Source organism: Rhinatrema bivittatum, chromosome 3, assembly GCF_901001135.1.
Source record: "Rhinatrema bivittatum chromosome 3, aRhiBiv1.1, whole genome shotgun sequence".
Taxonomy (NCBI): Eukaryota; Metazoa; Chordata; class Amphibia; order Gymnophiona; family Rhinatrematidae; genus Rhinatrema; species Rhinatrema bivittatum.
In genome coordinates this window covers 214,753,490-214,774,598 of record NC_042617.1, presented here as the reverse complement: position 1 = coordinate 214,774,598, position 21,109 = coordinate 214,753,490, and the positions used below count along the sequence as shown (strand labels likewise).

The 21,109-nt window shown below is 49.0% G+C and overlaps 1 protein-coding gene across 2 annotated transcripts in view; it reads left to right on the top strand.

Annotated features, from left to right (window-relative positions):
- Positions 1–21,109, top strand: part of LOC115087243 (unhealthy ribosome biogenesis protein 2 homolog) — a 253,889-nt gene that overhangs the window by 194,859 nt on the left and 37,921 nt on the right. For both annotated transcript variants that reach the window (XM_029594182.1, XM_029594180.1), the window contains one exon: positions 1,307–1,397. In XM_029594182.1, coding sequence (XP_029450042.1) covers positions 1,307–1,397 — 91 coding nt within the window. The remainder of the gene's footprint in view (positions 1–1,306; positions 1,398–21,109) is intronic.

Below are 21,109 nucleotides of genomic sequence, written 5' to 3'. Positions count from 1 at the left end.
TGGTTCTATATTAGGAGCTACCACCCAGGAAAAAGATCTATGCATCATAGTGGATAATACTTTGAAATCGTCGGCTCAGGGTGCTACAGCAGTCAAAAAAGCAAACAGAATGTTCGGAATTAATAAGAAAGGAATGGTTAATAAAACAGAAAATGTCATAATGCCTCTGTTTCGCTCTATGGTGAGGCAAATTTCAAAGGAAAGAGGGGAATTCCTTCAGGAGCAGCTTTGGAACCCATCTGTTAGGCAGCAGCCATCTTGATTTTTCTGTTTCTTTAGTATTTTAGCATCTTCTGACTTTTCAGCAACCTTTGATAGTTTTTATAAGTCTAATTACTACAGTTTCAGAGTGCAGTAATGATAGCTTCATAGGAGAACTTTTTCAAAGCACCCCTATACACATGCTCATCCACCCTCCTTCTGTCTGTTTGCATGGGTGTGAGAGAATATGGTTGAATGTAGGGGGTGTGGATGAGAGAAGGATGACAGTCTTTAGGGGCTGCAGTAGCAGTGAGATTTGAGCTGGTTTAAGGTAGGAGCATGGTGCTAATGTGGCTGCATCTGAGTGGGGGCCACTATAAATATGAAGCGGTGAATTCCGCAAGGATACCAGTAGCTGGAAGGTACGGCACCTTTAGCAGAGACATCAGCTGTTTTGTGTTGCCACAGCAACAGCATAACATCAGGACCCCCTGAAGTCTTGCGCTGCTGGCAACAGTAAAAGCAAGCTGTGGTGTGAGCACCACTGTAAAATTAAATATTTAATCTATGACATCCATTTTTGATGGGCATTTTTATAGTCTTTGGATAACTTTCAACTTGTTCAATAAAGAGATCACAAGCTGCAAAGAAGCCAATGTTTTTGTGAAAGCAGCTATTCACTGACATAAATCATATCTAATTGGCAGTCGTTTTCCAATTCCAGATCGGTGCATAAAGTTCTAAAAATCAAAGTCCTTAGAACATAAGAATTGCCCTACTGGTTCAGACTGAGGATCTATCAAGCCCAATATTATGTTTCCAACAGTGGCCAATCGAGGTCACAAGTCCTTATCTGAGTATTTTCTGCTTGGATAAAGCACTCAACGAGAATCCTGCTTTCCATATTTCTGTTGTGTTATCTATCTCATTTGTGACCTGAAAGGCAGCTGTTGTAGTGGAATCCATTTGTGCTCTTTTGATAGCAAGTATCACTCATGCTATACATGACTATGAGTACTAAGCATAGTCTTGAGTATTGCACCATTTGTGGAGCTGAAACTATTTTTGTATTGTCCATAAATCTTATTTTTTTTGTGTTTTACAGGTGATGCTAAAAGCTATTCCTTCTTTCCTGAACAGTTTTCACAGATTGGTTGCTTCTGTTATACATAAGGGGCAACAGAAAGAAGACACAGGTAATTTTCTGTTTTGCAGTATAATATGTATATATAATGTTAAAACCTGAATGCAAAGAACAGTAAGAAAATGGGTATTTGCGGCACAGTGTTATAACGTACTGACCTTTCACTTTTCAGACTCTAGTTTCAATTGTGCCCATTTTCAGCCAGCAGTTACCAGATAAAGTTAACCAGATACCTTTATCCAGATACTCAGCCTGAATTCATGCCAGCTAAATATCTGGTCTAAAGTTACCTGGACAAAGTTGGCCAGGTAATTCTAGGCCAACTATTTTCCTAGTCAGAGTTATTTATGTAACTTTATCTGGCCAGTGCTGAATATTAGCGCTGGCCAGACAAAGTAAAAATACGCCCCAGAAATGCCCCCCGTGTGGCCTCTTTTTGACCAGACAGAATTGATTCAGTGAGTGGGAAAGACCTCAGTATGATTAAAGTTACAATCTATATAAGTTTGATTGCAGTCCGACGGAGCGCACTGTTAACCCGCCATTGGACGTGCGTTTTCGACGCATTAGCGTTATGCCTTATTCAGTAAGGGGCCGAAAACGCACGTCCAACATGCAAATGCATGTTGATGCACCTATTAGGTATTCCCGCGCGATTCAGAAAACAAAATGTGCAGCCAAGCCGCACATTTTGCTTTCAGAAATTAGCGCCTACCCAAAGGTAGGCGCTAATTTCTTCGGGCACCGGGAAAGTGCACAGAAAAGCAGTAAAAACTGCTTTTCTGTGCACCCTCCAACTTAATATCATGGAGATATTAAGTCGGAGGTCCCGAAAGTTTCCAAAAGTAAAAAAAGAAAATTAAAAAAAAATTTGAAGTCAGCCCGCGGCTGTCTGGTCAAAAACCGGACGCTCAATTTTGCCGGCGTCCGGTCTCTGAGCCCATGGCTGTCAGCGGGCTCAAGAACCAACGCCGGCAAAATTGAGCGTCGGCTGTCAAACCCGCTGACAGCTGCTGCTCCGGTCCAAAAGGAGGCGCTAGGGACGTGCTAGTGTCCCTAGCGCCTCCTTTTGCCTGTTTTTATTGCCGGGTCTCATTTGAATAGAGAATCGCGCGCACAGGAGAGTGGCCTGGGCGCGCGCCGGGAGAGCGGGCGTTCGCCCACTCTCCCGCGGACTTTACTGTATCAGCCCGAGTGTGATTCCAGAGGATGTTTTATCTGTATCTGAAAACAATCACATACTTTGGAGTAATCAATCTTTTGTAGCGATCAAGCACCAGCCGAAGAAGATTCCTTGCTCTCGTTGTCCGCAGATCCACCTCCTCCTGGTTAGTTGCACTCCGCACACAATAAAGTCCTCCGGCCCCAGCTTGGCCTGTGGCCCTTACAGGGTTCAAGCAAATGCTTAAGGTCCCCCTGCAGCAGGTCCCTGCAAGCTCCGTCTCTCATAAAGCAATCACAAAGAGAAGCTTGTGTCCAAAACACCTTTTCTTTATAGTTCATAAACAACAACTGCACAATGTCTCAAAGCCTTTAGTTCCTTGAGGAACCGACAAATATTTTTAGCCTTCCAGCCAGCAAAAAACGCCCTGCTTTGGAGCAGCACAACACTCCCCAACTCCCCCTCTGTTATGCTGCAGGCTACGGTGCTCCCAGTCCTTGAACAAAACACAACCCGACAAAAGAGCCAACCAACACTTAAGCGTAATCCCCTCTTAGTCTACCTCCATGTCAGTGTTAGTATTTTCCCCAGCTGGAGCCTCCACCTCCATGACTTCCTCCCCCTCTGATGAGTTTTCTTTTAACCTTAATGGAATGCAGTGCTCTCCTCTTTAGTAATCATGGGTTCAGGTGTGTGCATTCCCCGGGTGCCCTGCCCAGCTCATCAGACCTGTTTCTTTCCACCCATTGGTCTAATTGTGGCTCAAAGAACCTGGGAAATGTAGTCTTGTCCTGGTTCACATGCAGCTTCTGCTGTCTGGGTCTGCTCCGGGCTCTCCCAGGGGTGTTCCAGTTCTGGTTTTCCTCCCCCCCGAGACAGCGTGTACTTCTGTTGTGGTTATGTGTGTTTTGGTGGATCCTTGGGTGCTGTGGAGGTGACAACGCCCATGGGGAGGAGCCCTGTGAGAAGCCACAGCACTGAGCTAGATTCGTGCTACACAAAACACAGGAAAATGTTCTTTTATTAAACAGCTAGATGGTAGCCACCAGGTGGCAGTAGTGAGGTAGTCTGTAGTTGCAGTCCCAGGAACCTCAGCAGAGGGAGCCCTTCTCTCCATGATGACGTCAGGAGGTTCCGCAGCAGGTGTCCCAGCGAGGAGATACTGTGGGTGAGACAGACTGAGAGGTTAAGAGTACTCACTGAGAATAACTGTTGGTATGCAATTCCTCCAAATAAGTAGATGAAGGTACAGGCACCGAGGCAGGGAGTGCAGGCCCTCGAGGAGCGAGTACCTGTTCCCTGAAAGGCACCTGAAATAAAGCAGAGGGCCCCCAAGGAGCGGGTACCCAAGTTAGTTGATACTCCAAAGGGCTTGAGAGAAAGCTTCCAGCGGCAGCAAGGAAGCGGCAGAGTAGCGTAGACAGGAACGGATTTGAGTCCTTGCTAACTCGGAGAGCTAGCAAATCAATGAGGCTGATATACCCGGATGGCGTGACATCAGCATGAGGGAATGCCCTCGAGGTTCGCACCAAGGGTTGTATAAAGATGTGGGTTGCGCGTGCGCACTCTAGTAAGTACCTGGGAGGAGCAATAGCGGGAGGCTGCACCATAGCCGTTCTAGGGACGCCAGAGAGTTCGGCTTGTAGACGTTGCGGTAGCCATCTTGCCCAGGTAAGCGAGAGGAGCCGAGATTAAGGTGAGGCAAGCTGGGCGAAGCCGACGAAGACCGAGGGACGCAACAACTTCATCACACTTTAACATGCAAGCATGCTTTCTTAATCTTTTTCAGTAGAATAGCTGATTAGAATTAAGTGATAAATGATTTCCTTTCTCTATTCTTTGTAGATGTGAGTGACCTATACTTCCCTTAGAAAGAAGGGACTAATTCTGAAGCAAAGTTGTGCTTTACGCTAAGAAATTTTATTAAAAACCCTTTCATAAACTGTACTTTATTTTAATGCTGTCTCATATTTGTCCCTTTTATAAGCTCTATTGCTCTTGACTCAAAATTGGAGCTCCTCTGGATTGGTTCTCTGTTGATGGTGGGATAGGTATTACTCTATATTCAGAGGGAAAAAATGCTTTGGAACAGGGATGTTCAGTTGTGGTCCTTACAAGCCACAAACATATCCAGGAGTGAAGGAGCAGCAAATGATTAGAGCAGCGGGCTGAGAACCAGAAGATCAGGGTTCAAATCTTGCTCCTTGTGATCTTGGGCAACTCATTTCACCTCTGTTGCCTCAAGTACAAAATTAAGACCTCATTTATTAAGCATTTCCCATAGGCACAGATAATAAGCCCCCCTGGGGATAGGAAATACTTACTGTATCTGAATGTAACTTGCCTTGAGCTACCAATGAAAAGGCATCAGCTAAGTAAACTGTGAGTATACATGAAATATATTTATATGTACTGCCTGCATTGTATGCATGCATATTTCATGCATTCATTATCGATATCCTGAAAACCAGGCCTGTTTGTGACCCTTGAGGATTAGATTTGGCTTCAACGGGGTAGACTCAGGAGCAACATCAGGAAATATTTCTTCATGGAAAGGGTGGAGCTTGCATGGAATGGTCTCCCACTGGAGGTGGTTGAGACCAAAAATAAAATTCAGGATAACCTGGCATAAGCATACAGGAACCTGGGCAGATCAGTTGGGTCTTGTAGTCCTTATCTGCCATATTCTCTGTTTCTCTCTTATACAGAGCAAAATCAATATATGTTTTCTGTTTGTGGTGGTGTTGAGGTTATTCAGCTCTATAGCCATATGAAGTTCATTTCTTAGTAATACTACTTACTGTCAGGGCCGAAGCAATACCGTGCGCTCAGGCTAAGCGCACAGGTTAACCTGTTGTTGGACGCGTGTTTTGGAAGCTTGTCCATAACATCTTCTACCAGTGCATAACTAATAATGCTAATCAAATGTAAATGCCATGTTGATGAGGCAATTATTTATTTATTTATTACTTTTTATATACCGACATTCGATCTGAGATATCACATCGGTTTACATTCAGGTACTGTAGGTATTTCCCTATCCCCAGATGGCTTACAATCTAAGTTTGTACCTGAGGCAATGGAGGGTAAAGTGACTTGCCCAAGGTCACCAGGAGTGACAGCGGGACTCAAACCCTGGTTACCTGGTTCGTAGCCCACTGCTGTAACCACTAGGCTATTATCCCCTTATGTAAAATATAAATGTTTGCCCGATGCACACAGTTTTACCCTAAAAAATTAGCTCCAGCCCTGGACCTGGCGTTAAGTCTTGAGAAGCTCCAAAAGTTTGCAGAAAATACTGCTTTTCTGTAGTTCCTACGTTTTAATATTGTGGCGATATTAAGTTGGAAGAACCGAAAAAGGAGTAACATAAAAAAAAAATTTTTTTAAAGTCTTGCTAGCGGTCAGGTTAGGAAAATGGACGCTCAATTAACAAACTCCCAGTTTCCTAACCCCCTGGCTGTGCACAGGTAAGGAAAATGGACGCTCGTAAAATTGAGCGTCCATTTTCCTAACCGCGCATAGCCATTATTCCTGGGCGCCTGATGCCATGGATGTGCTAGGGACGCACAATTTATCCCTAGCGTGTCCTTTTTGGCATGGTAGTTTATTTGCCGATTGCATCGAGCACCCAGGAGAGGCGATTGTGCGTGCATGAAAAAAAAGTGTGTCCAGTTTGGTCACACATTTTTAACACTTCTGTATTGCATTGGCCTGTGAGAATCCTCATTTTTTTAATAAAAAAATTTTGAAATTACAAAAAAAATCCAAATTCAAATGATACTTCTCTATCATTGTCCCTAGTTTTCTCTCTCTTATATATATATATATATATATATATATATATATATTGTCTATGATTAGTTGTGATTGTTTATTTCTATAAAATAAATAACCCAAACAAAAAAAGTGCAACAATCTTATTGGGTCATTCATCAAAGTGCATTAGGGTCTGAACGCGCACGATAAATAGCACAACACAAGCTGGCATGCAAATTTTAATTTTAGTATGCAAGTGGAAGGAGTTAATGCAAATGAAGGTGTCCTACCGCATTCCGAGATAGATTAATGCACACTAACATGGGATTTAACATCTGTAATAACTACACCTTTTTTGTTTGCGGGGAAAAAACTTTTTATCCGCGCGCCTGCAGCCATTATCACGGATTGTGGCGATTATCTTGCACGATAAAAAGGTTTTCTATCAAACACACCTACCAGACTCTCTGAGCCAATAAAAACACCTCTTCTTACCTGGCCTGCCTTCCTCAACCCGTAACGTTTTTGGCAAGTTTACTTGTTGGGGGATAATAGATGCTTCAGGAGGCTCGCCACAGACAACAAGAGGAACGATGACCACAAGAACAGTCAAGGGACATTCTAATTCCTCCTAGTGAAGTTCGGCACCGGAGCCTGAGCCACTGGCCCCACAGGGAGAGGGTCAGGGCTCATGGCAACATCTGGCACGCAGGCGGGCGTTGTGGAGGATATAGAGGAAGCACATCTTTCCTCCACAAACCTCATTGCTGGGCATGCCAGAGGATTATATTGCCTCAGCTCTCAGACTATCCTGGAATTATATGAAGAAATCTGAAAGGATCTGGATCCGATCCCAGAAAGGTCCCTTGCTGTGCCGGGCCTCATCAACTATTGGCCACCCGTTGGAGTCATTTTTTGCTACTTTGGCTGAGGATGTGTGTGGCGGTTGGGCCATGTGGATTCAGAGTTCTCACCCAAACACAGACTAGTTTGAAGGCTACAGTCCAACCTTTGAGTGAACTTTTATGTACTGCTTTGCGCTGTATAATGCTTATGAACAGGAAAGAGTCTGTTTATTATAGTTTTTCCAGTAGGTCTATGATGAGAAAGCAAGACATTAACTTATACTAAAGCTTAAGAGTGAATGAAGGCCTCGTAGCTGTGCCTGAAATTGATCAGAACTCAGAAGGAGGGAACATCGCTGCTTTTCCCAAGCATTTAGTGTATAAGGAGAAATAACAGCTAGAGAGAGGGAGAGCACATTTCTGGTCTTGATAGCACAGGCTGATCCTTTGAAAGCACATAAGCTTTTTATATCTATGTAGCAATTGTTATTATCTACCATTATTTCTTCTGTATGATCTGATTTTATTTGTTCTATCCTCCTATTTCCTAGCGTGTAGCAGATGGACTCAGGACCAATGGGTATAGTGTGCTCCTGATAGCAGTTGGAGACTGAGTCAGATTTCAGTCTGACGTCAGCGCTACATATACCCATGCACGAGGCTCTGCTCTTCAGTTTTTTCCGTCTCCATAGCAGTTTGGGACTTCACACACGCTTGCACAGCGTTAGAATATCAAACTCCAAATTTAAAGAAGAAACAAAGAAAAACTTACCTCCAAAACAAGCCCCGCTCTCCTGCGGTGATACTTAAGGTTCCCTCCCCAAGTCGAGATTTCCTGAGGTGATTTCCGAGATCCCTCTGAAGTAAGCCTCGGTCCCGGCGTGGACTTAGCCCCCGGGAAAGGGAGCGGCTGAGAGGCAGCCTCAGTCCGGTAGCTGGCCCGGCTTGGACTTAGCCCCCTGAAAAGGGGGCAGCTGAGAGGCAGCAGGTGCAAAACCGAGCGCGGCGGAGAAGGTAATTCCCTCTCCCCACGCAGCCAGAGACTGCCCAGCAGAGGACCGGGAAGCGCTGAGACACGATAAGGTAGAAAACTTTCACTAAGTCTTCGAGGCTCGGACAGCCGCACAGATCATCTCTCCGGTGTCTGTTTAATTGGGTTGAGCAGCCCCGCCCGGGCTAGACCCCGATCCAGCACGAGACCCTCCGAGGGGCCGCATCTTGCCCGCGTGGTCATCTGCACCATTCCCCCCCTCAGTCGCCGCACCGCCCATACTACTGAGCCGTGCACACAGCAGCGAGCCGGGCGCACAAAGTACCTGTGCACACAGCAGCGCGCGCATCTGTGCCGTGCGCACAGCGACGTGCATAACAGGCCGAGCGCACAGTGGCACGCTCAAAGGTGCCGGGTGCACAAATAGGTTTGTATGCACAGCCACGTGCGCAGCTTCCATTCCTACACGCACAACATAAGTGCAACCGGAATGCATAACCAGGCCTTCCGGCATGCGCACCTGTACAGGCTACACGCGTAAATCATTGCACCGCCATCCAAGACAGCTAAAGGTCCAGTCCTCTGCCCGGCATGCCACCTGAGAGCGGCGCAGCCCGAAGTGAACTCCACTCTGTGCCTGCTATGCGAAGAAGCTCGGGGGGAGCCGAGACACAGTCCCCCTCAGCCGGTAGAGGATTCCGGCTCCAGCGAGACTACCCCGGACCTCTCTATTCCCGACTCGGCCCCTCCACAGTGGGGCCCTCGGGGAGCGCCGTCGGACCTATTGCGGTCCCATTCAACTTCTCCTGGACGGATTCTTCTCTGAGCTGCAATCCTACATCCACGCACAGACAGGGCCACCAGCGGCACAACCACAACCCCACCGGTGTTCCAGAACCTCCCGGCCTTCCTGGCCTCCACCAGATGAGCCTTCCCTGGACAAATACCTCCCCTTAGAGGACACAGATGATTCGGAGGAGGAATCAGAACCCCTGGAAAAGGGGTAACTCCTACCAGGACGGAACTGTATCGCACCACGATGCGCTTCTTCCCAAAAGATGAATTATCAGACCTTGTAGCTACGAGTCTGAAGGCGTTGGCCATCCCAGACACATGCAACTCAGCGGAGTCCAAGGCGAGCCCCTTCCTGGCCCGGCTCTGCCAGACCTCACGCCATTTCCCTACACTATAGGCCGTACAATAACTGATTGACCTGGAATGGGATGCTCCAGAGGCCACCTTTAAGGGATGTCGAGCCCTAGAAGCTCTCTACTCCCTAGACCCCGCGACAAAGGAACTCCTGAGGTTTCCCAAGGTCGACGCCCTGGTCTTCGCCACGAAAAAGCGCACCACCATACCAGTCGAGGAAGGAGCTTCACTCAAGGATGCCAATGACAGACGGCAGGAATCCATCCTTAAGCAGTCTTATGATGTATTAGCTATGACCTTACAGATTGCTGCCTGCTGCGCTGTGTATCACGCGCCTGCCTGGCTATGGCCAGGGACGCGACTACGCCAGTCGAGACATTAGACCCAGCAATATCATTCCTCATGGATGCGACCTCAGACCTAGTACGCACCTCAGCCAGAAGCCTCTCGTCCATAGTGGCAGCCAGAAGACAGATCTGGCTCCGAAGCTGGTCAGTCGACGTGACCTCTAAGACGAGGCTCACGAGAATGCCCTTTAGAGGAACACTCCTATTCGGAAGCGACCTAGACAAATTAGCCAACAAATGGGGCGAATCCCCAGTACCCCCCGTCTACCGGAGGACAGGAACAAGAGGAACTAACGCCCCTCTCCCCGGGTACCCAAGAGCAGAGGATCCCAGCGTTGTAGTCCTTACAAAACAACTTACCAAGCCCCCCCGCCCTACCAGCAAGGGGCAGTCCTTTCGGAACAGACATAATAAAGAGGAGCCGGCTCAGGACCTGGCCCCAGCCGCTGTTATGCTCAGAGGTGTGGACCCTTGGTCCGGCGATGTCCGTATAGGCCCACCGTCGGTAGGGCGAGGCCGGTCCTTGGGATTGCTGGTAGGATTGAAGAAGATCTGGATGCAGGCGCCTCCTGCAGGTCGTGTTCTCCAGATAGCTGGCGCCTCCTGCGGGTTGAGAAAGCAGAAGCTGACGCCTTCAGCTGGTCGATGAGCCGAATCTGAGGACTCCTCAGTAGCCCAGCCAGGGATCGGGAGCTAGAGGGTACTGCAGACAGTCCAGTGATCAGGAACCAGGAAGTTCCGCAGCCAGTCAGAGGTTGAGAGCCAGAGAGTTCCGCAGCCAGTCCAGGGGTCGAGAGCCAGAGAGTTTCGTAGCCAGTCCGGAGGTCAAAAGCCAGAGAGTTCCGCAGCCAATCCAGAGGTCGAGAGCCAGAAGACACAGCCGCCGGTCCAGGAATCAAGCACGGACGGAACAAGCAGGAACCAGGAACAGGGACAAACTCAGGAGCCAAGAAGCCAAGGCAAGGTCTGAGGGTTCAGACCTTGCCTTAAATAGTCCCCAGCAGGTTGGAGACAGCAGGAAGGGAACAACCTACTTCCTGTAGGTGTTTCTTTAAATCCCAGGCCATAGCTGCCCGCGCGGCCCTAGAAGACATCAGGGGGCGGAGCTTAGCCACACGGGGAAAGACGCCGCGGCCATCTTGGAGCAGCAGCGGCTACTGCTGCTGAAGGAACCCCCGACGCCGGCCTCAGCGTCGGCAGTCAGTCCGGGTGCTGGGGTAAGTGACCGGTCCCGGTCGCAGCTTGCCGCAGCCTGTATTCATAACAGCCGCAGCACGCAATGAGAATCAGCAGACCCATCTACAGGAAGTGATCATAGGGGGCAGGATTGCCCTATTCTACCAAAGATGGGTCGAAATAACGTCAGGCAATTGGGTCCTATCCATCATCTGGGAGGGATACTACCTGGATTTCCAAAGCATCCCCCGGACAAGTTTGTGATCTCTCCGTGCCACGACCCCTCCAAGAGGAAGGCAGTGGAAACCACACTATCAAAACTCCTCACCTTAAAGGCAGTAACACCAGTGCCCATGCACCAACAAAATTCTGGACACTATTCCATCTACTTTCATCGTGCCCAAGAAAGAGGGAACATTCCGGCCCATACTGGACCTCAAGACCCTCAATCGCTACCTGAAGGTACCCCGCTTCCGCATGGAAACCCTGCGTTTGGTCATAAAGGTGGTACAACCGGGAGAATTTCTGACCTCCCTGGATCTGTCAGAAGCCTATCTCCACATACCGATCCATCGCATCCATCAGCGTTTCCTACGCTTTGCGATATTGGGCTATCACTACCAGTTCCAGGCCCTACCGTTCGGTCTAGCTACAGCTCCCCGAACGTTCACCAAGATCATGGTGGTAGTAGCGGTGACACTGAGAAAAGAAGGCATCCTCGTGCACCCATACCTGGAAGATTGGCTGATCAGAGCGAAATCACCAGAGGAGAGCCATCAAGCAACCGCCAGAGTCAGGGAACTACTGCAGAGCCTCGGGTGGGTCGTCAACAACCCAAGAGCCACCTGCAGCTCTCCCAATCCTTAGAGTATCTGGGAGTCCTGTTCGACACCAATGGAACAAGGTCACCCTTTGCCCTACAAGGAGAAGGTGATTGATGGAACAACTATGAGCATTGTTGAACTCCATTCTCCGCATGGCATGGGACTACCTCCAAGTCCTCAGACTCATGGCATCAACCATAGAAGTCATCCCATGGGCAAGGGCCCACATGCGGCCTCTACAACATTCCCTACTGTCACGATGGAATCCGATGTCTCAAAACTACTCCGCCCCCCTCCGGCTATCGGTGAAAGTTCGGAACCAGCTACAATGGCGGCTACAAGAAGACCATCTGAGCGAGGGAACAAGCCTATCCCCACCCTAATGGACCTTGCTCACCACGGATGCGAGCCTGAGAGGATGGGGAGCCCACTGCCAGGAACTAACAGCTCAAGGGCAATGGGACAAAGAAGAGTCGGCATGGAACATAAACCGACTAGAAGCCCGAGCAGTCAGACTAGCCTGCCTACGGTTCAGTCACAGACTCCGGGGCAAATCAGTCAGAGTCATGTCGGACAATGCCACAACAGTGGCCTACATCAACCGCCAGGGGGGAATCAGAAGCCAGCAGGTGTCCCTGGAAATAAAACCCCTAATGATGTGGGCAGAATCAAACCTACAAGGGATATCAGCCACCCACATCTCTGGAAAAAACAACGTTACTGCGGACTACCTCAGCAGAGAGTCTGAATCCGGGGGAATGGACACTGTCCACAGCAGCCTTCCAGCGGATAGTAAACCACTGGGGAACCCCGACCATGGATCTTCTGGCAACTGGGTCCAACACCTGGGTCCCCAAGTTCTTCAGCCGAAGAAGGGAACCGCTGTGCCAGGGAATCGACACCCTCGTCCAGACCTGGCCACAGGAGGACCTGCTATACGCCTTCCCCCCATGGCCACTACTGGTCGGAATCATCCGCAAGATAGAACACCACAGAGGGTCGGTACTTCTAGTGGTCCCAGACTGGCCAAGAAGACCATGGTACGTGGACATGCGAAGACTTCTGGCGGGAAACCCTCAACGCCTACCTCCACACAGGGATCTACTCCTGCAGGGACAAGACCCAACGAGATTCTCGCTTACGGTCTGGCCATTGAGAGGTCTCGCCTGAAAAGGAGGGGATACTCAGGACCAGTGATTGACACACTGCTCCGAGTGAGCAAGTTCTCCACCTCCTTAACATATATACAGAATATGGAGAATATTTGAGGCCTGGTGTGAGGGCCACGACATCTTTCCCCGGACAGTCAAAATCTCCATGATCCTGGAATTTCTGCAGGACGGCGTGAACAAAGGACTGTCCCTCCATCAAAGTACAACTCTCCGCCCTGGCCAGCTTCAGCCCCAAGGTGAACGGCACCAGCCTAGCGGTCCACCCAGACGTCTCCCGCTTTCCAAAAGGGGTCAAGCACATTCAGCCACTCCTAAAGTGGCCAATACCCCTATGGAATCTTAATCTAGTGTTAGACTTCCTAGCGGAAGCCTCGTTCAGACCATCTCGCGGTCTGTCCCTACGGCTCCTGACCTTGAAGATGGCGTTCCTCATGGCAATCTGCTCAGCACGCTGAATCTCCGAACTTAAGCACTATTATCCCGGGAGCCGTTCCTCAGATTCACGCCGGGGTCCATACAGCTGTGCACTGTACCCTCCTTCCTACCAAATGTGGTTTCTCACTTCCATCTAAACCAAACCATCTCTCTGCCATCTCCAGACGAGCATAAGGACTCGGAAGACTCAGTCCTTCTTCGCCACCTGAATGTCGGCAGACTCCTAGTCCGATACCTGGAAAGATCGGAACCTCTACGGAAGACGGATCATCTATTCATTCTTCACAGCGGGAAGAATCAAGGGGAAGCGGCCTCGCGGGCGACCATAGCTTGCTGGATCAAAGAAGAAATCAAGGTGGCCTATGTAGAGGCAGGCAAGCCTCCACCTCTACAAGTCAAGGCCCATTCCACAAGGGCCCAGGCAGTGTCCTGGGCAGAAACCGAAATGCTGTCTCTAGCAGAGATCTGCCAGGCGGCAACGTGGTCTTCCATCCACACCTTCTCGAGATTCTATTGCCTGGATGTTCAGGCCAAGGAGGACACAGCATTCGCAAGGGCGGTACTAAATGGGCCACGGGCAGCCTCCTGCCCGGTTCAGGAGTAGCTTTTGTACATCCCATTGGTCCTGAGTCCATCTGCTACACACTAGGAAATGGAGAAATTACTTACCTGATAATTTCATTTTCCTTTGTGTAGACAGATGGACTCAGCACCCCGCCCATGGCTGCCTCGTAATCAAGAACCCTCGGGGGAACCTCCCCCCCGAGAGCAACACGGGTAAGCCAACCCTTATATCTAGTTCAGACACCCATATTACCAGATGTCAGCGCTTCTCGTTTGAGTGTCCTGGCGGTCTCCAGCTAGAAACCACGTCATCCAATCCGAGTAATCAAGTATCAGGTTACTCAAGTTAATCAAGTTAACCTAGTTAATCAAAATTATCCAAACACACATATATCCATAACTGCTTTTCGAGGAGAAAACTGAAGAGCAGAGCCTCGTGCACGGGTATATATAGTGCTGACGTCAGATTGAAATCTGACTCCATCTCCAACTGCTATCAGGAGCACACTATATCCATTGGTCCTGAGTCCATCTGTCTACTCTAAGGAAAATGAAATTATCAGGGTAAATAATTTCTCCATTGCTCAAATAAATTTACTTTCCTAAGTACCTGGAACCTTGATTGTCTTAATCAAAGTTTGAGTGGTTATTTGTGTAGGGAATAAGCTCCTGGGGTCAAGCCCCCAGGTATAATCCCAGTAATTGTGACCCTGAGGTAGTTCTGTGTGTACGCAGGCGATAAGCCCCTCAGATAGGCTCTGTTATTCTTGCTGCCCACGGGAGACCTGCAGCGCGGCCTGCTCACCTCTTTTCCAAGTTTCCAGGCTCCAGCTCCTTGTCGGCGGCAGTGGGCCGCCAGCTCCGGCGTCGGACACCCGCTGGCTCCTCTAGCTCTGCGCCGCTCCGTGGGGCTTCCAGTCGGGATACGTCCGTCCTTCGGGCCTCTCCGCATGGGCTGCGGAGAGACGCAGTCAGCAGCGCGGCACCTCCCCCTGAGACTTTTAAAGGGTCCACGGCGGGAACTGAGCCGCAGACCTGGATGCTGAGTCAGATCCTTTCCTGCATAAAAGGCCAGGCAGCGCTCCTAAACGTTGTCTTTGCAACAGATCTCCTTGGTTAGCCTGTCTCTGGTTTCCAAGTGCTAGTTGCTTCTTCGTCTTCCTGATCATGTTCCTGTGTCTTCGGTTCCTGTGTTTGTCTTGTCTCCTTGTGCTGATTCGATTACCCGGTTTGACCTCTGCCTGCCTGACTACGCTGCCTTCTCCGTGCCTTGACCATTGCTACACCTGACCACGCCTGCCGTCTACGTGTCCTGACCATTGCTTCAAATGACTTTGCTATAGACTCTGTTCCACTCAGAGACCTGCATTGCTTGCTACACCTCTTTGCGGCCACCAGGTCTTCTTCAAGTTCTTCAGCAGCGCTACTCCTTCTACTTTCTGGACGTGGACTCTTTAGACTTTGGCCTTTCTCTGCTCAGGCACCCTCAGTCACCCTTTGTTCCTTGGTGCCTGAGTTCTCATACTGCAACCCGTCCAGAATAGAACTACGCCTCCTGCTGACTGCTGTCTCTGGGCTGTATTGCTGGTCCTTCCTGTACTACCTCGAGGCCCGCCTAAGTCCTGCCGGCCCCGGCACTCAAAAGCTCAACCCAAGGGGTACCTGGGCTGGTATAGGTGAAGCTCCAGTGGCCTCAAGCATCAGCCCACTCCACCTGCTGACGGTGGTGACCTGTGAGCCCCTGATTGCAGGTTGCGCCAACTCAGCCCAAGAATCCACCTCCAGCGCAACAGCCCCCTTTGTAGACCTCAGTGAGAATAGCCCCTCTAGGTCAGAGCCCCTGGCAGAATGCCAGTGTGCACAGTCTGAATACAGAACACCACCCTCATTTAATGGAAAGTGGCTGCTTTCAAACAACCGTAGGGGTGTGGGGGAAATGTCCCAAACCAATTTTTCCTGCTGTCTGAACCGGTTATAACAGCTGTATCTGACCGAATGAATCACTAAATAGCATTTCCTCGGGACAGGCAGGACTTGATGGAATTGAAGAGAGGCTTTTATGCCATTGCAAACTTTCCCATTGTTCTGGAAACTATCGACTGCACTCACGTAATCATCATCCCACCCCATGACAAGGAGGAGATCTTCCGCAAAGAAAAGCTCTTCCAATTCATCAACGTGCAAGTGGTCTGTGACGCTCGAATGCACTTCCTTGACATGGTGGCCAAGTACCCTGGAACCGCACATGATTCCTTTATACTTAGGCAATTGGGCCTGTATGAAAATTTTGAGGATGGCCTCTACAGTGACAGTTTGCGCATAGGTAAGAGAGATGCTCCTTTCTGTAATCCATCTCTGGATATGTGTTTGCAGTAAACGGCACAGCCATCGGTGGGGGGTTGTGGGGGATGTAACTGCATCGCTGACATAAGTTAGGTGTACATGCCATTGCACCAAGGCCTGGCTTTTTCTCCCCGTGCTCCAGAGGCCTGCTAAACTTGAAAGGCCAAACAATGCACTTGACATAAAGCTTGGTGTGTGAGCAAGCACCAAACAATTTCTACAGGTTCACTTTAAAAAGTCACCTTTTCCAGTCCTCTCTTCCATGGGAGGGGAAGAGGTAGTTGAGGCCTAACAGGCAAAGTAGCATTCTATGAGGCTTTGCCGAAGCTGACCGCCACTCAGCGTGGTGTCCTCTGCTTGTGATGGTCAGCCAGCTGTCAGGAACAGTTTGTCTTGCCCATCACACAGCTAAACCAGAAGCAGTGGCCCATGCATTTTGGGGCCTAGCATGATCCCTGAATCAGGGCTGATAAATTTGTATCTCTGGAGGACATACTGCAGAGCAGCCAGGGACTTGCATATTAAGACTACAAGCTAGAGGTTTTTCTGCTAGGACAGGTGTGGCAGCTCTGATGTACTGCTTCAGGGTTTGATGACTGCTACGAAGGAGTAGCCTTAACTTGGTTGTGAGGGGCTGCCACACATTTGGTGGAATCCCCAGACGCAGTTTATTAGTCAGGAAGATCTGACCTAGATTCAGCTAATGCTATACTGGCTGGTCATATAGTGTCCCAGGAAAAGGTGGCATGCACTTAGGGTAGGGAAATAGGCTTTTAAGGCTCAGGCTAAGCTAGAGGCTAGCTTCTACCGTCTTATAGCATGCTGTGGTTTGGCATCCAATTCTCAAAATGATTGTGGTGGTATTGATGCCCCTATTCTGTCTTTGCCGCAGGAGATTCTGGATATGATTGCAGAAAGTGGCTTCTCATCCCCGTTGCTATTCCCAACACACCGGTGGAGGCAAGGTACAACGAGGCTGTATGTTCTACTCGCTGTCTCATAGAGTGCACCTTCAGAGTTCTCAAAAGTAGATGTCGCTGTTTAGACAAAACAGGTGGAGCTTTAATGTATGTCCCACCAAAATAGGAGATATAGTGCTGCTCTGCTGTGTATTCATTAATCTCACTCTTCGCCATGGGATATCAATGGAGATACTTCCAGATCTACCCCAGGATTCCCCATGTGCACCCGCACAAACCGAGGACACCACACTGAGTGGCAGTCAGCTTCGGCAAAGCCTCATAGAATGCAACTTTGCCTATTAGGCCTCAACTATCCCTTCCCTACCCATGGAAGGGAAGCCAATAGAGTATTTTGCAGTTGCTCTCTTCTCTCTCATCTTTCTTTCAGTCACTGCTCTTTCTGGGTCAGTGTGTAACAGAAAACACATATGCCTACTTAGGCTTCATCTTGACAATGGAGAAGTAGACTGTACTTGCAAAATTGTATTCGAAGTAAGAGTAACACCAAATACATGTGGCTGGCCTAATGTTTTCTGAATGATAGTCTAAAAGAGGCATGTGTCGTAAGAGAGTTCGTGTAAGACTGCCAACACAGCGTACAGGGCTTGGCCTAGCTTTTAGCGTTTTGCTTGGTGGGCCTCCCCCTAGGACCCTATCCTAGCTCTCACATGTGGGTGAGATAGTGCTATAGGTGTGATGGGATTCCAGCTGGGCCTTGAACATGGAGAGCAACAACTCTAGAAATCCTGTAAATCACAAGTGGCTCATAAGCTTATAGGCATAGTCTAAAGTTACAGGTAGACAGGTTAAGGTATCAGTCACAGAGTTCCCATTTTATAGCCTTATCCCATAGCTGACAAGCATGTGCATGTGAAGTTATTCAACTGTTCTTAGGATGCTTTGTGTTAAGGGGCCTGCAAATACACTGCCTCAGCTGTTTCAGAGCCACTGCTGATATCACAGTGTTCACATAGCAGGCCTTCACTTACAGCCTTTAGTAGAGCACCTTTGTAGCATTGTGGCATTCCCACAATGCTCACAGGTCATTCCAAGCTAGCATACCTTCTTGGGGTTGCATGCACCCATACACAGATGCACCCTGCTACACCTACATAGGTAAAATGTCAACTATCATGTCTAGAAGATGAGGGCCTTGGCCGTTGGGATGTCAAATTGGTTAGGTTAGCTTCTCGGGAAGGTGACACAAGACTCTGTGAAGGCTGGATTGGGAATCAGATGGTGTCATGCTTTCACTTGTATTTGCAAGTCAACTCAGACATGTCAACGTCACAGAATAGTTTCTAATGACTCTAAGAGCACCCACATGTCTATTTGCCTCACCTCACCCGTTACAGTGCTGCAAGGCCCTTGGCTGGTTTATTGACTGGAAGATTGGGCATCTGAATGGCAGATGAAATTTAATATGGACAAGTGCTGGGTATGCGGAGCGATTCGCTGAAGAGAGGACGTCAGTGGCCCGAGGCACGGGGTACACCGTAGGCAGCTTCAGCAAGTTGGTATCACAGTCAATAGAAGGTACTCACAATGGGAAGTTCCAGGCAGGGTCCCAAAGGAGGAAGGCAGGTAGATTCTCCAGGTAGGAAGGCCTCCGAGGAACGGAAAGCCAGGACGCAGAAAAGGCCCCCGAGGAGCGGGTACCTAGAGCATCAAGACCCGGAGAGGTTCTGGAACAAAAGTCCAAGTGTAGAGTGGAATTCAACGAGTAAATTCCTTGCTAAATCGTAGCAGTAGTGGGCCGGTCAGCTTAAGTACAGACAGCAGGTGACATCATCCAGAGGGGACGCCCCGAGGTTCCCGCCATGACGTGTACAAAGGAGGCCCTTGTGCGCGCGCCTTAGGTGATTCTGGGTCCAAGATGGTAGTCGGCATCTCCAACGCCGTCCCGAGGACGTTGGGGAACATAAGAACATGCCATACTGGGTCAGACCAAGGGTCCATCAAGCCCAGCATCCTGTTTCCAACAGTGGTCAATCCAGGCCATAAGAACCTGGCAAGTACCCAAAAACTAAGTCAATTCCATGTTACCGTTGCTAGTAATAGCAGTGGCTATTTTCTAAGTCAACTTAATTAATAGCAGGCAATGGACTTCTCCTCCAAGAACTTATCCAATCCTTTTTTAAACACACCTATACTAACTGCACTAACCACATCCTCTGGCAACAAATTCCAGAGTTTAATTGTGCGTTGAGTAAAAAAGAACTTTCTTCGATTAGTTTTAAATGTGCCACATACTAACTTCATGGAGTGCCCCCTAGACTCTCTATTATCTGAAAGAGTAAATAACCGATTCACATCTACCCGTTCTAGACCTCTCATGATTTTAAACACCGCTATCATATCCCCCCTCAGCCGTCTCTTCTCCAAGCTGAAAAGTCCTAACCTCTTTAGGCTTTCCTCATAGGGGAGCTGTTCTATCCCCTTTATCATTTTGGTAGCCCTTCTCTGTACCTTCTCCATCGCAATTATATCTTTTTTGAGATGCGGCGACCAGAATTGTACACAGTATTCAAGGTGCAGTCTCACCATGGAGCGATACAGAGGCATTATGACATTTTCCATTTTATTCACCATTCCCTTTCTAATAATTCCCAACATTCTGTTTGCTTTTTTGACTGCCGCAGCACACTGAACCGACGATTTCAATGTGTTATCCACTATGACGCCTAGATCTCTTTCTTGGGTTGTAGCACCTAATATGGAACCTAACATTGTGTAACTATAGTATGGGTTATTTTTCCCTATATGCATCACCTTGTCTGCATTCGCTGGCAGTGGCCACCACTCTTCCAAGGATTGCCGGTGCAGGGGAAAAAAGAGGTGAGCATGAGAAGTCACAGCCGTCTGCGACCGGGTGTAACAGTATCCCCTTCTTAGGGCCCCTCCCTGGGGGTTTCTGTATCCTGGGATGAGACAAGTGGAATTGTCTAAGGTCTTTCTCCAGTATATTACTTGCAGGCTCCTAACTGTTCTCTTCTGGTCGAAATCCTTCCGAGGATATGATGTACTCCCAGCATCTCCCATGTTTTCGAACATCAAGGATGTCGTCCACCTGATAAGTGATGTCCTCTTCTGCCATGAGCGGTTGAGGGTCAGGTGTCTTTCTTGAGAATTCTGATAAGATGAGCGGTTTCAGAAGGGATATGTGGAAGGCGTTATGGATCCTGAGAGGATGGCAACTGCAGGCTGTATGTCACTGGCCCCAGGCGGCGGAATATTGAGAAAGGCCCAATGTAGCGTGGCGCATATCAAGAAAGAAGGCAGCTGAAGACGGATGAAACGGGTACTGAGCCATACCTTGTCTCCGGGTTGTAGCTGAGTGGCTGCTCTCTGATGTGCGTTGTAAAACTTCTTGGCCTGTTGCCCAGCTTTTTCGAGAAGGCCCTTGGTGTGTTCCCAGATCTGATGGAGTTCTCGTGCCGAAGCCTGGGCTGCAGGAGATGGCACTGACAAGGGCATTGGTAATGGAGGGTAGCGGTTGACATCCATAAACTAGTTGAAACAGCGATGATCCAGTGGCAGTTGAGGGATGTGAATTCAGTGCGAATTGGGCCCGGGGAGCAGCTCGGACCAATAGCTTTGTTTGGAGTTGACGTAAGACCGGAGAAACTGTTTGAGTGTTCGGTTCGTCCTTTCTGTCTAGCCGTTGGCTTGCGGATGGTAAGCTGACGTTAGATCCAAGGATATGTCGAACATTTTACAGAGGGATCTCCAGAATTTTTCTGTGAATTGAACCCCCTCGGTCAGAGAGGATGTGTTTAGGCATGCTGTGCAGGCAAAATATGTGTCGGATAAACAGCTTGGCTAGTTCTGGAGCTGACGGTAACCCGGGTAAAGCCACAAATTGCGCCATTTTAGAAAAGCAGTCTACAGTGACCCAGATGGTATTGTTTCCGTCGGGCACAGGTAGGTTGACCACGAAGTCCTTGGCTATGTATGTCCACAGTTCGCTTGAAGCGGGCAAAGGCTGGAGAAGGCCCCAAGGGCGTCCGGCCAGAGGTTTCTGTCTTGCGCAGG